Source organism: Macrotis lagotis, chromosome 8 (genome assembly GCF_037893015.1).
Source record: "Macrotis lagotis isolate mMagLag1 chromosome 8, bilby.v1.9.chrom.fasta, whole genome shotgun sequence".
NCBI classification, from domain to species: Eukaryota; Metazoa; Chordata; class Mammalia; order Peramelemorphia; family Peramelidae; genus Macrotis; species Macrotis lagotis.
Window position 1 is genome coordinate 15,737,340 of NC_133665.1, and position 20,724 is coordinate 15,758,063.

General features: G+C 33.1%; 1 protein-coding gene across 1 annotated transcript in view; it reads right to left on the reverse strand.

The window, feature by feature from the left end:
- Positions 1-14,615: 14,615 nt before the first annotated feature.
- Positions 14,616-20,724, reverse strand: part of ERCC4 (ERCC excision repair 4, endonuclease catalytic subunit) — a 36,637-nt gene continuing 30,528 nt past the window's right edge. The window contains exon 11 of the mRNA XM_074196440.1: positions 14,616-20,427. Within this exon, the coding sequence (XP_074052541.1) occupies positions 19,694-20,427 (734 nt within the window). The 3' untranslated portion in view covers positions 14,616-19,693. The remainder of the gene's footprint in view (positions 20,428-20,724) is intronic.

Below are 20,724 nucleotides of genomic sequence, written 5' to 3' on the forward strand. Positions count from 1 at the left end.
TTGGTTTCACCATGTAATTTGTAGTAAATTCCATTGATCCTCTAAGTGAGTGTCTGTCATCTTCATGGAAGGTTTAGATTCTAGAAATGTGTAAAAATGTTCATTCACAACAGGACTCTTACTCTTTCTGTGACCCATTTTAAACCCAAAAGTTTTGATGAGCTTTATGTAGCAGCATTACAACCAATGCAGAAAGGAAAAGAACCACCTAACCAATTGTTATAAAATTGTTATTGTCATAAAATCTCAGAAAAACTGAAACTATTTTGCTATACTTAAACTTACATTATTGGATTTATGCCAACTTATTTTTATTAAGAAGAGTATACCAAAAAAACCTAACAAAACACCACAAGTTTTCCAACCTACCTTAGATGTTTCTAACTGAGGTAAGATAAGGAGGGAATCTTGAGACAGGTTTAGTACTGAAGTGCATCTCCCACCTCAATCAAATGTTCCCAAGGTATTCCTAAACAAAAATGAATACAGTATCTATTCCTATCCCTTTAGTAATTTTGCTTGCTCTTCTTTCTGTTATTGTTTTCTTGTGGAAATGAAAATTTTATTGGGAAGTTGGAAACCTATATATAATGATTTTCTTTACAAAGCTACATGCAAACCAAATTCAGGAAATATAACCATACAACATCACACCTGAAAGAGATCTCAGAAACCATTGTTTCTAAATGCCTGGATGAATGCCTAGATTCTAGTCCAGTCTTCTCATTTTTCATCTGAGGAAACTGAGAGCAAAAGAGATGATGTTCAAGATCATGGAATGATAAAATTTAAGTACACATACAAGTGAAGAGAGTGTAAGTCTGATGAGAGTGGGTAGGGTTAATTCAGAACATCTTGAATCAAAGTTCTCATGCATGAGTTCCCTGCTGGGGATCATTAGCCATCCATCTGGAGACCTTCTTTTGCCTGTGCTAACTGAACATTTTAATCTATCAATCAACTACAAATTACATGGCACTATGCTGGGAACTACTACATCTCTGAACTCACCAATCACAAGATTAGACAAAAGGTAAACTAAATAAACCATTAAGAACTTCCCCATCATCTTAGCACGTCTGGCCCAGACTGTTCCTGGTAGCTCAAGCAAACACATCTTGACAACCCTCAATACTGATTTTACTTTATTTTTTGGTGGGATTTATAATGCCTACATTTCACGATATATCTCCCTCTTCCTTCTCCTAGAGAGGCATCCTTTACGGCAAAGAATAAAAAAAGCGGGGGGCGGGGAACAGTTCAACGAAACTAAGACAGAAAACTATCACATGATGGGGTAGTTAGGTGAATATCACAAAGATCTGAGTTCATATCTGGATTTAGATACTTGCTAGTCATGTGAGTCTGGGAAGGTCACTTAGAGCCTCGACTGCCTCTCTCCACCAAAAAAAGTTCCTGTACCACAATTTATTTAGCCATACCCCAAATGATAGTTATCTATTTTATTTCTGGTTATTTGATATCATAAAAAATGCAGTTACAATTATTTTGATGTATATACCTTTGCTTTTATTTTATTTCACTGACTTCCTCACATTGAATTCCACTAGCAGTGGAATCTCTGGATAATGGACATTTTAGTAATTCTCTTTGCATAACTCCAAATTACTTTCCAAAATAACTGGGCCAATTCACAGCTGCACCAACAGTGCATTAATGTGACTGTGTTTATACAATTCTTCCAAATGCTTAATAAATGTTCATTGAAATGAACATTCTTCAGGATATTCTACTCTAATTTATTGTCCCTGAAATGGGCTACAACAAATATATTGTTAGAAATATTCTTCACATAATGACCTAGACATAAACACTCTTCACATGATGATCTAGAGATAAACAGAAATAAAGTTTTTTTCTCTTCCTCCCTTCTTTGTATCTCTAGTACTTAATATATTGATCATATAAGAAATGTTTGCTGACTGCTCCTCAGTTTAATAAGGAAAAATACTTGAAACTATATAGTGAAAGGCATCACATACATCACATACAATTTCCTGCGATCTTTATTGTGCCAATGCCTCTCCATCCATCAATATTTTGCCTTAGTTCCTAGGTTTTTTTCCCTAAGTATGTGACTTTTGAGGAAAAGGTGTGGCTTGGGGATTCTTTTTATAGGATTAAGCAGTTTGAAATACGAAGCAGTGGTTGAAGGAATCTTGATGGCTGGGCCTTAAGAATTCAGCTATAGCTCAGACTTCTTCCTATTTGTAGTAACTAAAATAAAAACAATACAAAATCAAACTTTACAACAACATAGTGATTATTAGAGAATAAAGCATTTGTTGTATAGGAGCATTAATTCTACTTATAGTTTCCAGGATAGCAAAGCATTGTTTTCATGTGCCTATCTCTTATCTTGGAAATAGCCTCATTACCTAAAATACTTTTATATATTTGCTGTAATCAGAGTTTATATCTGGTATTTTTGAGCTCTTAGAAAAATCTCATCTGTTAAAGATTCTAGTTCGTGATCTCTTGTTTTACTTACTATTTCATCTCCTTATATTTATGAAATATTCCAACCTTAAAGGACCTCATATTAATGATTATAACCTTGGAAAAGCCTTCACTTACCACTCCAGTTCAAGCTGAACCCTCCAAACCAGAAACACAATATTTATTTGAAAGACATCTTTAAAAGTGCTGGGTGGATTTAATTGCTTTTCTTCAATGGAATTCCTGCTTCTTTACCTGACTGCCTGATAAGGTTTCAAGAAGTCCATGTATGAGGGAGACAGACAGTTCTGATCAATCTGGATGTTACCCAGAAATTAATGAAACCTGAGTGGAGGAAGTAAAAGTTCAAAAAATAGAATCCAGAATCATTTTAGGGATAGATAGTTCTTTTTGAAGGATTTTATTTATTTTGTTTTACAACCCCCCCCCCCCATTCTTGCTTCCCTCCCTCCACCCTCCACAGAAGGCATTCTGTTAGTCTTTTACATTGGTTCCATGTTATACATTGATCTCAGTTGAACATGATGACAGAGAAATCATATCCTTAAGGAAGAAAAATAAAGTATGAGATAGTAAATTACATAATAAGATAATGTCTTTTTTCTAATTTGAAGATAAGTCTTTGGTCTTTGTTCAAAGTCCTTAATTCTTTCTCTGGATACAGATGGTATTCTCCATTGCAGATAGCCCAAATTTGTCCTTGGTTGTTTCACTGATGGAATGAGCAAGTCCATCAAGGTTAATTATCACCCCCATGTTGCTGTTAGGGTGTTCAATGTTTTTCTGGTTCTGCTCATCTCACTCAGCATCAGTTCATGCAAATCCTAGGGATGGATAGTTCTTTAAAGATCCTTTGGTTCAATCTTTTTATTTCAAAAGAGGAAATTGAGGCCCAGAGACATTAAGTGACTTACCAAAGGCTACACAGGTAGGTAGTGGAAGAGTGATTTCTTGTCTTGTGTATTTTTCCTAAGGCAATCTTTTAACTCAAGGTTATTCAGGAAGTCTACTTACATGGGCACTGGAACTCTCTATTCAGGCTAATGATTCAATTTATCCCTAGGGTGGGAGCTAAGTGGCATAGTGAGCAGAGAACTGGACCTAGAATCAGGAAGACCTGAGGCCAAAGGTTACACTTGCTATGTCATCTTGGATAAGTCATTTTACCTCAGTTTCCTCAGTTGTAAAATAGAGATAATAATTGCACCTACCACCTAGAGCTGCCTGAGGTCAAACAAGATAATAATTACAAAGCACTTAATACATAGTAAACACTACAAAAACATTAGCTTTTACAATTGGTACTATGTTAACTAAGAACATCAGATCTACCTTGTACCCTAGGTACCAAAATATGGAAGCAAACTAGGGGAAAAGGAATAGATTTAATAGTAGTATCTCATCAAGATTATAAATATGTAAAATAATAGAAATGAAGAAAAAAAGAAAAAGATAGGGAGATTATGTACAGGAGGAAGGGCAAGATAACAAATTCCATTTATGTTTTAGGATACAAAGGAAGTTAAAACTACAACTAAAGATGAAAAATTCAGTTTAAAAGACCACACTAATGGCTTTCTGTCTAAGAAGTTTTCACACACAGATGCCTTCAAAATTATTTCAAGAAGTAAAACAAAACAAACAAAAATCTACCTGGAAAATGTCTTCCCTAGCAGAAAGATCTCCCATTTCAAAATCTTATTGTTTTCCTGCCTAATGAAGTGAATGCACAGACTTGAGATCCTGAAAAATAATTGAGGGCATCAGTTCTATTGCTTTAAAAATGTCTGAACCTTATTGTCAGATCTGGAGGCTCATTTTATGCTTCTTATTGCCACAAGGCATTAAATGTGAAATCAGTGGCTGGTTGGTAACTTGCCACACTGAGTTTACATTTACCTATGCTCAACCCCCCAGAACTCTATAATGCATACCAGAATGCTTTGAAAGTTTGATCATTACCAGACAGTATTTTATACAAACAGTTTACTGTAATTCTATTATTATACATATTGAAGTTAATTCTGATTTAAGCATCTTTTCAAGCAGAGATAGTAACAATTCATAATTGTAATGTTTAGGCTTTCAAAAATTGGCATTAGTTTGCAAATGATAACTTAAGACCCTGGAATGTCTTCTGTTGTCAAAGGTCTCCTCCTTTATATGCCACAATAATTGAGATTAACCATTTCTACAGACACAAGAAAGTCAGACAACAACATGTACAGATATCCAAAGAAAAAGGGCATGTGGAATAGATATAGAGATACTGGTAGGGACAGAATGATGCAGAATGTTCTGACATCAGGGCCCCTGTAGGTTGGATCATGGTGAAATTTCCAAGCTGTTTTCATTTGCAAAAGGATCTAGTTGCCAGCAAGTAGTGCTGAGAACATATGCCTATCTTGGCATGGGACTGAAGAGGAACTGAAGGGAAGGAATAGATGGGACCTTTCCAAAATGGCTAGAAAACTGAAGACAATAGAAACATTATGATCACTTCAGAAAAAGGAAGAACAAAAAATAAGTCCATTAATAAACACTGGATTAAGGATTGGAGCTTTCACTGTTGTTTAGTTTTTCAGTTGTGTCTGACTCTTTGTGGCCCATTGGAGTTTTCTTGGCAAAGATACTAGAGAAGTTTGCTATTTTCATTTCTAGCTCATTTTAAAGATGAGGCAAACAGGGTTAAGTGATTTACCCAGGGTCAATAAGTTCCAACTTTGTATTTGAATTCAGGGCTTCCTGACTTCAACCTCAGTACTCCCCTTACTTCATTGCCTAGCTGCCCCAGTACTGGAGCTAGAAAAGATAAAAAATAGTATCTGTCCTCAAAGAGTTTGGGGGGGGGGAGAAGAGAATATGGGTATATGTATATATATATATATGTATATATATATATATATATATATGTACTAAATGTATACATACACACAGTATGACAAAATCTGTCAGACCCTGAATTGCAAAGAATGGCATTTGAAAACTGTTTCACCTTGATTCCTTCTTTCTTTCTATCCATCTATCGATCCATTGATCCATCTATCTAACCATCTATCCATCCATCTATCCCCTCTACATATACATATATGTATAGACACATAATTATATATATTATATATATAAATATTTGTGTCTATACAGTACTGCAAACCCACATATCTATCTATCTATCTATCTATCTATCTATCTATCTATCTATCTATCTATCTATCTATCTATATAGCTAGCTAGCTAGCTAGCTAGCTATCTATATGGATTGTGTGCAGATTTGTGTATATATATAAGGAAAAATGTATGGTATCCTTAGAATGGAAGGCATTGTTAGCAGCTGTTCTGGGAAAGGTCTGCTATAAAAAGTGACATTGGAATTGCCTTGAAGGAAACCAGAGATTCTAAGAAACATAGGTGAGGAAGTAGGGCATTCTATGCAAGGGGGTCACAAGGGAAGGATACTAGAGATGTTGAGACAGAAATAACAAGATTTGGCAACTTATTGGTAGTATGGAGTAAAAATGAGAGAATAAGGTTGATATCAAGGTTCAGAACCTGAATGACTGGACTGATAGTGTCCTCAAAAGTAATGGGAAAGGTCAGGAGAGCATGAGGTTTTGGGGGAAAGAAAATTAACTTCTATTTTGGGCATGCTGGGTTTAAGATGTCTATGGGACATCCAGTTCAAAATTTCTAACAAGTAATTGCTGATGTGGTTCCAAAATCTAGGAGAGAGAATAGAGCAGATTATACAGATCTGGAATCATCATTATAGAGATGAAAATTAAATTCATAGGTTTTTATCATCAAATAAATAGAAAAGAAAAAAGAAGAGAGTCCAAAGACATAAGCATAAATGATCTGGGGAGTATATTTAACTAAACAAGGGTCAGAGTTATCATAAAAGCAAAAATGGATAATTTTGATGAAATAAAACTGAAAATCTTTTGCACAAACAAAATAAATGTAGCTAAAATAAGAAGAGAAGCATTAATTTGAGGAGGAACTCAAAAAGCAAAAATTTTTGACAAAGGCCTATTACCTAAGACATCTAAGAAATAATGCAAATATATATGTGTGTGTGTGTATATATATATATATATATATATATATATATATATATATATATATATATATAACTATTTCCGATACAGAAGTAAAAAAAGCCTACTATCAATAGTCAGTCCATGAAAGAATGGATCATTAAAGAGAAATACAAATCCAAGCAACTATAGCATATCTATCAGAATGAGATAATAAAAGACTTTTTTTTTAACAGGAAGAGAAGAAAGAAAATGTCCACTTATAATAACCACAGAATGTATAAAATACATATCAAGATAAACATAAGAACTACATAAATACAATTATAAATCACTGTTTATGGAAATAAAGACAGACTAAATAATGGAGAAATAAACAGGAAGTTTTCAGACAAAGAAATTAAAGATATCTGTAGTCATATTAAAAAATGCTTTAAATCCCTATTGATTAAAGAAATGCAAATTAAACCTGAGAAACCATCTCATACCTAATTGGCTAATAGGACAAAAAAGGAAAATGCTGGCTGTTGGAGGGGATATGGAAAAGTGGGATGCTAATGTACTATTGATGAAGTTGTGAATTGATCCAACCTTTCCAAAGAGCAATTTGGAGCAATGCCTAAAGGGCTAATCTTTGATATAGCAATACTGCTATTAGGGCTTTATTCCAAAGACACAAAAAAGGAAAAATATTTAGACAAAAATATTTATAGCGACTCTTTTAGTGGTGGCAAAATATTGCAAATCAAAAGAATGTTCATTAATTGGGGAATGGCTAAAGAAATTGTGGCATATGATTGGGATGGGATATTATTGTGCCATTAAGAAATGACTCTGCAGGATGATTTCAGAAAAATATGAAGACTTAGGTTGAACTGATGCAAAGTGAAGTGAACAGAATCAGAAGATGGTACACAAGTAACAACAAAATTGCTCAATGAAAAATGTGAATGACTTAGCTTTTCTTAGCAATACAATGATCTAAGACAATCCCAAAGAACTAATAATAAAGCATATTTTCCATTTCCAAAGAACTAATAATGTCTGAATATAGACTTAAAAATGCAATTTCCTTCCTTCCTTCCTTCCTTCCTTCCTTCCTTCCTTCCTTCCTTCCTTCCTTCCTTCCTTCCTTCCTTCCTTCTTTCCTTTCTTTTTCTTTTATTCTAATCTTCTTGTACAAAATGACTGTTATGGAAATGTTTTGCATGAAAATACATGAATAATCTATGTATCTGTTGCTTATCATCTCAGGGAAGGAAGGACAGAATTTAGAACTCAAAAATTTAATAAAAACAAATGTTAAAAATTGTTTTAACAAGTAATTGGGAGAAAAATAAAAAATACATATACAAATTATAAAAAAGAAATAAAACATTCATTTCCATAAAATAAAGAAATGTTAATTGCTCATGGACTGAAATAATATAATAAAAGTGAAAATAATTACTTAAAAGAACTAGAAAAATAATAAAATTCATATGGAGGCACAAAAGGTCGAGAATAGAAAGGGAAATGATGGGAAAAATAGGGATGAAGGAGACTTAGCAATACCAGTCTCAAACAATATCATGAAGCAATTTGGTATGGGTTAAAAAAATTGATTAATTCAGTTATGTAGAAACAAATGACCCTAGTAGCCTAATGTTCAACAAACATAAAGATGTCAATTCCTGGGATAAAGATTCATTATTTGATAAACTTCTGGGAAAATTAAACTTCAATATGTAGGAAATTAGGATTAGACCATAACCATACCTTTTATCAAGAGAAGTTCCAAGTACATCTATGACCTAGATATAAAAGGTCACATTATAAACAAATGAGAAAAACATGAAAAAATGCCTACCAGACCTATGGATGGGGAAAATGTTCATGTCCAAACAAAGAATGGAGAGGATAATAAAAAATAAGATGTATAATTTTGATTACTCAAAATTAAAAAGGTTTTGCAAAACAAATCCAATATAGCTATGATTGAAAGGGAAACTGGAGGGAAAAAATCTCTGCAGCCAGTATCTCTGATAATAGTCTCATTTCCAAAATATATAAGACATGGATCCAAATTTATAAAAAAAGAGCCATTCCCCAATTTATAAATGGCTAAGGATATGAATAGGCAGTTCTCAAGGAAAAAAACCAAGGTATCTATATCATATGAAAAAATGCTCCAAATCACTAAGAAGTAGAGCAATGCAAATTGAAGCAATTCTGCAATACTATCTTATACTCACAAGACTGATACTAACAAAAGACAATAAGATGTCATAATGGAAGGGCTAGGAGAAACTTGATACACTATTGGTGGAATTGTGAATGAGTTCATTCTGGAAAGGAATGTGGAATAAAGCACAAAAAAATTACTAAACAATGCATGTTTGGGCATCTATACTATTGCTAGGTCTAAACCCTTAAGAGATCCAAGAAAGAAGAAAATCTACACATGCAAAAAATATTTATAGTTGCTCTTTTTGTGGTGGCAAAATCCCTAGAAACTATTGGGGTATTCACGAATTAGGGAATGGTTGAACAAATTGTGGTATATAAAAGTAAAGAAATACTACTTTATTTTAAGAAATGAAGACAACAATTTCAAATAGACATGGAAAGACTTGTATGAACTAATACAGAGAGAACTGATGGCAGATCCAGAGCACAATTTATAATATTATTAATATTAAAATAATTTTTTGAAATATCTAAGAACTCTAATATATTATTTCAAAGAACTAATGAAGAATAATACTTATCTCAAGACAGAGATAATGGATTAATATATAAAACAAGAAATTAATTTTTGGTTATGACCATATGGGAATATTTTAGTCAACTTATATAATATAAGGGTTCCATATTTTAGAAAAAAATGATAATAAAAGACTCAGTTTACAAATGTTGGAAGAGTTATGTAAAGGCAAGCATACCTGTAATGCTTTTGGTGGAATTGTAAACTATTTTCTGTTCTAGAAACAATTTGGAATTAAACTGAGAAAGTCACTAAATTATATATGTATATACACACAGATATACACAAATACATAAATGCATACAACATGTAATTAATATATGCTTATAAATACATAACACACATATGTGTATATACATTCATGCATATATACTTACTTATTTTTATTCAATAATAACTCTACTAGGCATATAATCCAAAAAAGTCACTGATAGATGGAAAGGTCCAATATATAAAATGTATCTACATGGGAACTTTTTTTTTTGTAGTAACAAATAACTGGTAGGGAAGACGATGCTAATTATTTGGGAAATTGTTGAACAAATTATACTATGTGAGTGTAACAGAATATTATTGAACCACCATCTAGAGAAGCTAGGAGAGCATGCTTTCCCCCTTATTTTCCCTCTACTTCCACTTTGGCTATTTGGGGTAGCTTAGACCTCATTCGGGGTAGTTGGATGAAAGGAACAATTAATGGTGAATAATACCCTTTCCTCTTTTCTTCCTTCACCCTGACTTCAGTCTTCCCAGAGCTACTGAAAGGGAAAGGCAACATGACTCCTTTAACTGTTTTGATTAGCTGTGAGTCAACAAATACAAGTTTAAAAAAATTTTATTTATTTAAAGCAATGGAGTTAAGTGACTTGCCCAAGGTCACACAGCTAGGCATTTATTAAGTGTCTGAGGTTGGATTTGAACCTCAGGTACTCCTGACTACAGGGCTGGTGCTTTATCCACCATGTCACCTAGCTGCCCCCAACAACAAATATAGTATTATGGCAGATCACTAGGTCTTCCATTTCCTTTGTCACTATATCTTAGGAACCTCCGGCCCTCACTATTTGCCTTGCTATCACACATCTAGACTTAGCCACTGCCAAAGACCCTTGGGCTTTTTCATCCATTTTGAAGCTGAATTCATATTTATTATTTTCTCCAGTTCTAGTATGAGTACATTGAGGTGGGAGATTGCTTTACTATTTCAATTTTTATCTCTAGCTGTTCCAGACTGCTTAGTACATGGCTAAGTGCTTAATAAATGCATTTTATTCACTCATTTGCCATAAGAAATGATGAAAATAAATAATTTATGTTCACTTTCTGAACCACTTCTTATTTAGTGCATTTAGGTTGCTCCTAGTAAGGAATCTTTCTACCAATACAGGTCAGCATCTGTTCTGGAACTTATTTACAGAATTACCTAGAACACTGAAAGGTTCTGATTCTGAGGATAATGCTGTCATACCTGCACCAGATAGCCAGAGTGGAATATGAAGAATCCAGAAAAATTTGGGAACACGTATATGAACTGGAGTAAGATAAGCAGAACCAGAATGACCACAATCATATATAGAGAAACAACAATGAAAGACTTCAGAACTCTGGCCCAATCATGCCTTCAGAGGACTTGATAGTGAAGGATGGCTTGTCTCTGTGAGAAGTGATAGATAAGAGGTGTTAAATAAAATATTTTCAGGCTTGATCAATGTGTTAATTTGATATACCTGTATATATACCCTATATACAGAATAAACAAAAATGTAGATGCAGTTTTAAACTTAAGTAACTTAAAAACTACACTATTTTAACTCAAGTGAATTGAAATTTTTTAACTCAAAATTGCACTAAGATTTTTGGGACACCAAAAAAGGGGCTGAGGTAAAGGCAAGGATGGTGTAGAGGTACTAGGAAGTGACACTGATGTTTTAAAAAAAAATTTCAACAAAATTTTAAAAAATTTTAAAAAAAGGAAAAAAGTTTGGCTCCAGCAAGATTTTTATTAGTTCTCCAAGAATTAACCTAAATTCTGAAAGACTAATTAGTACCTGGTGATTAGTTTTTTGGGTTATAGTAACTCATGTCTACTAAGAAATGTAGGCTGTGCATTCATAAAAGCATATAACTTTTTTATTTTTAAGTTTTTATTAATATTTTATTTGTTTCCCAATTATATTCAATAGTAGTTTCTACCTATCATTTTTTATAAGATTTTGAATTTTACAATTTCTCCCCCCCCCTTCCATGGGGGGGGATGGAAGGCAATCTGATAATCTTTACATTGTTTCCAAAGCATGTAAGTTTTAAAGTATTGAAACATTTACTTCTTGTCATGGTACTTTGTAAATGTTAAGTCATTAAATATGAATGTAATCATTCTCTTACAACTCCTAATGTTCAAGGGACTAATTTTTTCATGCTTTCTGTATCTCCCCATAGCACTCAGTACAGGACTGGTAATAAATACTGTTGACTTGACCTGACTTGAACACAATTAAATATGCAGCAACATTTGTGAACACGTATATACTTATGCTGTACTGGATAGCGCTTGAGAAATACCCAACATAATTATTTCTTAGATCTATACTATTCTTCCTCCCTTCTTTCCTATCTCCACTTACCCCACCAACCCCAATCATCTTTTACAAGCAATTACTGCTTCTACTATACCCATTCAGTAGTAGGGGTATCAAAAATACCTGTGCCCCCTATCTCTTAGTTTCCTAACCTGAGTCCCTTCTCTATAATAATATACACATTCCCAGCAGTTTGGGGACAGCATCAGAGTATGAAATTGAGATCCTTCCAAGTAAGGTAGCCACAGCAGTAGTCACATAACCTAATTTTCATGTTAGCTATGTACATAAACTTAAATATGTAATAAATTAATATGAATAGGAAAACAAGAAAAGGATTTATTGGGTTTGATAGTACAGTTGCCTTAGTGATTGGTAGGAACCAGCTTCTATTCAATCTGGTAGGGCTTCTTGGGAGAGGAGAGATGCTTGTTTTGTATCTTCATCTTATGTTCACCATGAGATCATAGTCCACAATTACTTGGAAACCAAACTTTATTCAAGGCATTCCAAACAAAGCAAAACTATCCCTAAAGAAATCCACCTCTGCTTTGAGAAAAACAAAAAAGCTCATAAACCAAAACAAGACTTGTGACTTCTATCCTGACTCATTCTTAGCCCAAGAGCATATAGACATGCTTTGATAAGAGTCACTGAAATTGCCCTGGTTTGTTTATGAGTCATGCTGGAAATCACACAGTATTTCTTTCTCTTGTTTCATGCATGGCTAGGCAAGAATCTGAGGCAGATGTATTCCCAATCAAAGTGTAGTTATATACTCAGATTGTCCAGTGACTCAATTTAAGAAGGCAAGTTATGTGACTCAATAGTGACCCCTATTGGTGAGGGTATTGAGTTTCTTATACAAGGTGCTAGGCCTTTAACTTTAGAGATGGTGGACCGAAGAATCCATTTATAAGAGGAATGGAAGAAACAGGTTACTTTTTAATGCCCATTTCTACTGGTTCTTCACAAGACCTAACAGTTTTAGAGTGAGGCATGATTCATAGTCCTTAGGCCATGCTCATACTGGAGCAATTAGCTATATAATTGCTCCAATGATCAACCTTTTCCCAGTGCGATACTTCTCTCCAGTTTAAATACTAATCCTGTGAGCCAACATTTGTTATTTATATGCACAGCAAAGGTTTAACTCTAAAAGTTAAAACAGACCCTTCAATAATGCCCCTTTCAGTCCCAATTTAAAATTTATGCACTCATCTGGAGGGTTTTTAAACAATTATTAATGTCATGTTCAAATTTACATAAAATGGATTTATCTGCTGCTTTGACACATTGTGGCAAAGTGTTCTGTTTTGATAATAATAAATCACCATAGCAACTCTGCCGCCCCAATTACATTAAGTTCAGTATAACCCAGAATAAGAAAGAAAAATCTCCATGACAGTTTAGCATTGGTTGTCTAAAACTGCCGAACATTTACTTTCAGTTTCCAAGACAACATTACTGAGCACATTTTTGTTTCATACATTGATGGCAGAGAAGCCTGTAAAACAGTCATGACCAGAACCAGATTCCAAAGCAGAGGGGGTTAGACTAATCCCTATTGCCAATTTACACTTAAGCAGACCTCACAATGTGGCTGCCAATACTCTGGAACCAAAACAGGTTTTGAAATGCCTTTCCAGCTTTCCAATTCTATAATGTATTAGAATGTTTCAGACTTCATTATTCAACTGAACTCTCCAAGGTTACCAGTGATCACTTAATTACCAAAGTGAATGCATTCACTGTCTCTTCTCAATCCTCATCTTTTTTGACTTCTTTGCATTATATGATATTCCCTTCTTGGATGCTCTTTTCCCATCAGGGTTATTGGGTTTTGTTTTGTTTTTTTTTTTTGCTTTCTTTATTCTTTGTTTGATGACTCCTTGTTTCTTGCTGTCTGCCATATGGCTTTATCCCAGACTCTCCTCTCGACACTTTTTCTTGGGGTCCCCATCAACTCTAATGGGCTCAAATATCTTTATGCAGATCTATAAATTCAGTCTTAGAATATCCTGAGTTCTAGTCCTATATTACCAATTGACTATTGGACATTTTAAACTGAATGTTCCTTAGGTATTCAATTCATCATGTGCCAAATATAATTTATTAATCCAACTCTTTTAAACTTCTCTATTGAAGATATTAATTTTTTTAGTCATCTAGGTTTGCAACCTTGGGAATCCTAGTCTTTTCATTTTCTTTCATCTCTTACAATGTAAGTAGTTCCTTAGAAAATGCCTGAATGATTGATGGTGAAAAGCAATTATACCTTTAAGCTTTCAGCTAAAGTAATTTAACCTAAAGAACAATTGCCCTGTAGGCAACTCTATTAGTTGAAAGGTATGAAGAATTGCAAAGTGAACAGAAAACAGATGGTAATGTGACTTTTTCTTCCTCCCTCACCCACCAATCTAATTAAATTCCACATGCTTCTCTAAAACTATCACTGTAATATTTGAGGAAAAATGGGGCATAAAGAGAATCTAGTCAAATCTCCCCCTGCTGTAATCTTAAAACTTATTTTAGGTTCTATAGTTCATGATTATAGGAAAAAGACATTCAAATGATTCCTTACTATTTTAAAAGAGCCTTTAAAACTGATCTTTTGTTTTTTATATTATTTTTATTTCTAAAGTGCTTAGCCCTACTCTCACTTAGTGAGCCATCTCCTAAGATAAAGAATAAAAAGAGGGTAGAAACAAGCAATATAGCCAAAGTTATCAAAGCATCAACCAAGTCTGATTTTCAATACACATAGGAATGTTCATTTTCTCATTTTTTTTCTTTAGTCAAGTTTGGTTAGTACATGTATGTTACTTCATAGTATCAATTTTTTGTTCTTTCCATTTATGTTGCTGAAGTCATGTTTATTGTTTCCTTGGTTTGGCTGATTTCATGCTGTGTCATTCCATACAACTCCATTTTTCTCTTAATTGTTTTTATTCATTTTGGGGGGAGAGGGGAGGGATGTGGAGGAAAAAAAGAACAAATGTTTAGTTATTTCCAATTGAAGGGCATTTGCTTGGTTTCCATTTCTTTGCTATCACAAAGTGATGACTCACATATAGATATGAAAACATATATGCAAATTCATGTATATCTACCTACATGTGTATTTATCTAAAACATATTGCCATTTAAAGTATTCCAAGCAGTTTACCTGTTTTTTTTTAATTTTCTGGAGCTTTGTTTACCTGTAATGACATGGATTTTTGTCAGTCCTATTATGATATCATTTTGTTTTGAGAGCTGTGTTAATTATGAAGCAGAACTGAATTCTGTGAGATAACTGAAATGTCTATTCACTCATTCATGAATCTTTCACAGAGACTCCTGATAGTTCATGGATGCTGGGTATATTGTTAAGGAATTCTGATTAAAGATAATAATGAACTCTATTTTGGTTTAGTAAACAGAAGTAAAGCACCACTACAGTAACAGGCCAAGAATCTTAGTATTAAATTACTGTTATCTTTTTCTTTTCTTTTTTTTTAGTTTTTGCAAGGTAATGTGGTTAAGTGATTTGCCTAAGATCACACAGCTAGGTAATTGTCTGAGGTCGGATTTGAACTCTGATACTGACTTTCCAAGGCCAGTGCTCTATCCACTGTGTGATCTAGCTGCCCCAGCCTTTTTTTTTAAAATAAGTAACATCCATCTTTCACATTCACAACATCTAATGGGACATGAAGCTCTAGTCAATATGAAATATCAAAAAATGCTAGTCTAAGTCGGCAGTGCTGCTCTATAAGGAAATAGAAAAACATTTAAACATCTGGTTTTCCTGAAGTTCAACAACAACAGCAGCAACCTTCCTCTTTCTCTGAGTGCAAATGAAAATACAAATGAATTTATTATATTTTTTTTGGATAGTTTCAGTACTGTTTGTTAAGGAAGGATTCATTTATTTTTTTAATATTTAAAAATTTATTTATTTTTAGGGATTTCAGTTTTAAATGACATTTGCTTTCATGTCTCCCTTACTCTCCTTTGTGGTGAGTCATCACTTGTATTAATAATAAAAAAAGGAAAAAAATAGTTTAGCAAAAACTAATGAAAACTTGGGATAATATCTCACCACGTATTAAATATTCTATACCTATGGTCAGTGCCAACCAATCACTCTTCTCCCTCAATGAAAATGAGGTGAATTTTTTTCAATTCTTAGCTATTCAGTTTGGTCATTATAATTATGCAGATTTTTTTGTTTTGTGCTTTCATTCTTTGACTTTATCTTGTTTTAGTCTGTTTTCCCTGGTTCAGCTTGCTTTATTTTGCACTAGCTTATAAAACCTTGGAAAGGATTTTATTTATATAAGCTCCTCCAGGGCAGACCTGACTTTGCAATTGTATTCCTTAGCACTTGGCATCTCATAAGCATTTTTCTTTCAATTATTCATAACAAAATACTCTTATCTTTTTTTGAATGTAGGAATGAATTTGTTTTCTGCTTTGCTAAAAAGACACTATTCCATATTTTAAAGCAAAAAAGGAAAAATTAAAGCCTATCTAAAGAAAACAAAAATTAATGATGAATAAAGTATAACAAACTGCAATGTAAAATGATTTATCATTGCCCTCTAAACTTAATTGAAAAAAAATATAAAGCATGGTCCAAATGATGTAATGAGAATTAAGTGTAGGAAAAGACTGGAGTTTTTATTTTAGAGAAACAGGTTTAAAACTGAAACTGACCAAAGTGAGTTTACTAAGAAGGGAAGGTGCTTTATTAAACAAGCCAAATCATAAAAATAAAAAAAGCACATTTTAGTTTTATAACAATTTATAACAATTCGTGTCTTGTACAATTTTTTTTCTTTCCAGAAAAAGGATTTTATATGTGTTTTCAAAAGTCTAAAATGTATTTATTTACCTCAGGAGTGCTTCTATCTTGAGATTTTAAAAGATTTGGCTGAATTTCTTGCTATGCTTCATAATGGTAAACAAAAGGAAAATAAAAAATATAAATTTTATTCTGAATACGAAATATTCTGCTTAGCAAAGATAAATCAATTGTACTCTGCCCCTCCTCCCATCATTTTTGTTTAAATAGCTTTAAATTAAAATACAACAGCTCACAGATTATCCTAATATCTGGCCTACTAGGTGATCATACATCAGGTACCTGAACTAAGTGCGATGAAAAAAAATAAACTCCCTGTGATATTACTAAAATTCAACTAAGTTTCAGTCAAGGTATTAAAATCTATAACAATTCTAAAGAATTTGTGATGAACATTATATCCATATCCAGAAAAAGAATTATGGAGTCTAAATGCAGATCACAGTATACTATTTTCACTTTTTAAAACTTGTTTCCCACTCATTTTTTTTTTCAATTTTGTTCTGATTCTTCTTTTACAGCATGACTAATATGGAAATATGCTTAACATAGTTTAATGTGTTTAGTTAAAAAAAAAAGAAAGTCCTGAGAAAAATATAAACTTATAAATACTAAAATAAACAAAAACTGAAACATATGAAATAATTATTCATTATTTAAGCCTAAAATTATATACATTTCCATGATTCTAAGCTCAGCATTCCAATACAATTCAAGAAAACTATGATAAAGTATATTTCTATGTGTATAAATATTCACATACACTTTTATTTAGTGGAAGAGAGTTTTCAACTAATCTGGCCAGCATGATTCAGCAACCACTGCCACTGTTAAGGTTTGTTGTTAATGATAAATCTTTAAAACACCTCAAATATCCATGAGAGATCGAAAGCCCTTAAATATCTATTATGTACAATAGTGAATAATAGTATTAGAGTATTAAGAGACAAGGATATTAATAAACTCTAAGACTACTACTACTAGTTTAAAATATGGCATATTTTAAAAAATTGTTCTATTTTAATGAATATTCAATGGTTTTGCACTCTCTTCCAAAAATAAAGTGAATATAAAAGTGAATCAAAGATAATTACTTCGAAAAACTCTGATTGCATGTTAGTATTTTTACTTGAAAAATTTAGAGCAATATTTTTGACACAGGAGCAAGAGCACAGAACCTTGTGTCTATATAAAATGATTTTCTTACATACCCCCTTGCCCTATGAAAACAATCTCTCGTTTTATAATCACAACTAATGTAAATTAATGATAATCATTAAATTCAATTTAAAAGTACATTATGCAGGCTTTAAAACACATTTAATTTTCAATAACAGATTAAAAGTATCATTGAAATAATATATAAATAGTCTTTACAAATAAATTTATACAATTGGGAGTAATGCTTCCTTCTTTCAGGTTGTGGGACCAAAAACCAAACTCCCAGAGAGAAGGTTGCAAACTTCATCACATGAATTGCCTTTTAAATTTGGAGAAGTCAATATCACTTCATATCAGCTTTGATCAGAAAATTCACTGTCAACAACCAGATTATTATGGACTGATTCTATTATAGACAATTTAAGTAATGGAATTTTATGATTTTTATGTATTCAGTAGAATGTTAAGCTAGATTACTCACAAAAGAGGCATGACCTGACTTTTTTCTATGAAAGTTTATGATTTTTAAAAATGTGCTAAAGTTAGAACCGTGATTATTTTCTTATTTACTGATTCTTGTACAGTATTTCTTTGGATAAAATGCAAACTACAAAAACCAAGATCTTATCAATTTAGTTTGCTACTCACCTGCATATTATCCAGACCTTACCCCTAGATGTGGATTTAAGGAGGAAATAATTAGCTCTGTCATTACAGAATTTTGCACAAAATGTGGAAGTGAACCAATCAGAAATGCACATAAAAAGTATTTCAGGGTTCTATGAAAATATTATCTTAAGATATATGTAAGAGGGAACAGTTAGGTGGTGCAGTGGATAGAGCACTGGCCCTGGAGTCAGGAGTACCTGAGTTCAAATCTGGCCTCAGATACTTAACAATTACCTAGCTGTGTGGCCTTGGGCCATTGCCTTGCAAAAACTAAAAAGCTGTATTTAAGAAAGTAAGAAAAAGAAAAAACTTTTAAAGACTATAATTTAGGGTTCTAAAAACCTACAAGTCCAGTGGATTAGGGATCTACAAAGTAGCAAAATTCTAAGGCTTCATCAACACTGTGAAATTTTGCAAATAGGCAATTCATTTTATATTATAAAAAAGTTATCAAGCCAAACTATCTTACATCACAAATATCCTCCTAATTAGAAATTCATTATGTTAATAATTCTGCTACCTGTTGCACTCTTATAATCAGCTTAGGTAAATCCTCCAATGCTATACATTAAGGGGAGGAAATCAGACAGGAATGGCAAAAGATGTTTTCCTTCCCTCTGGAGCTCTTTATGATACAATGGTATATTTTGTAGAGCCAGGAGAGGGAAATTGGACCATAGGTATTTCATCAAACTTTTAGAAGCACAAATTTTAATTCATTAAAATCTTCCTCCATCCATAAACAGTTAAGAGAAATTTAAATGGACACCATGATATGTTTCATTTTTAATTGTGTAAATATCCCAAAGGGGAAAGGAGTGAAGGAGTGAAGCTTTAAAAAGGCTCCCATGATGTATCAGAAGAATCTCAAGGAGGTATAAGTGAAAGAGCATTGGTCTTAAGTCAGAAGACATCGTGATCTCTGGTTCCAGCTCTGGCTACTAACTAGTTTGATTGTGGGTAAGTCATATTCCCTCTCTGTACATCTGTATCCTTACAGGTAAATTGAGGGACTTAGCTTAGACAATTTCCAATTTTAAAATTCTAAGACTTCTGTTTTACTGACTATAATGAAAAACAATAAAAAGGCTGAGTTAAAGAAATGACAGTAGTGCTATTATAAAAAACAAATATGGTCATGTGATCAAAATAAACCACCTCCAAAATTTCACTTTTTAACTCTTCCCTGAGCTTTAACTTCTGCATAGGATGTATGAATGAAATCATAAAGCTGCTTAGCATTTGCAACATTTCCAAGAATACTTGAGAGGTTATCTTGTGACAAAGTTGTTAACTCTGCAATGCTCTTAACATGATTCATTAAGGAACAACAGTTTTTGGCATTGACACCTGGCATCTTTAATAAGAAGTCTTGGGGTCCAGGATTATATTTTTCTGAATCAGGAAGGGTTTCGGCATCTGCTGTGATGGCCATGGCTGTCGTTGCATCAGGTTGTGGCTTGTTCTGTTTCAACTCCTCAAACAACTCAGCAGTTGCATGTGGGGAGGGGCACCAAAGGATCCGGAGTTTGGGGAAATGAAGAGTAAGCAGAGTAAGTTTGGAGCTAATATCATTGCTGGAAATCTCCTGATGTAGAGAGCCTCGAGAAGTAAGAGAGAAAGGCTTACTGGGATCAAACTCAATCAGAAGTACTGGTCGTTTATAATATCGAGACATGGAGATGCACTGACTATAGAGACGACCATTATTTAAGGAGCCAATCAAATCGCTGATACTTTTCCTTTCCACACATATTTCTGGAGTAAGGATGTAATCTCCAACTTCTAAAGTAACTGGTTCAATGTCAATGCCTCGACGATGAATCAGAGATGGAAGTTCACTTCGAAACTCTCGCATGTCCACAATTATACTTTGTTGCAAATTAGTCTTTTCCTGGCCACCTATGAAGCAAATACAGGCATTTAGAAGAGGTATAGAAGTTAAGCTTATATACTTAAATAAAGATTAAAAATTAAAAAACAACATTTCTTTTATTCAAATATGATTAATATTTGGAACACATTTTTATCAACATCTAATAAACTTCTAGTATTTTAGAGTAATACATATAGGTTCACAAATGTGGTGCAAGTCACTATGATGTTCCCTATATAATTTTTTTTTGCATCTATCTGGTGTACTTCTCATCAGTTAGCCTAATTTAACTTTTCTCCCAGACATAATAGGGCTTGATTGTC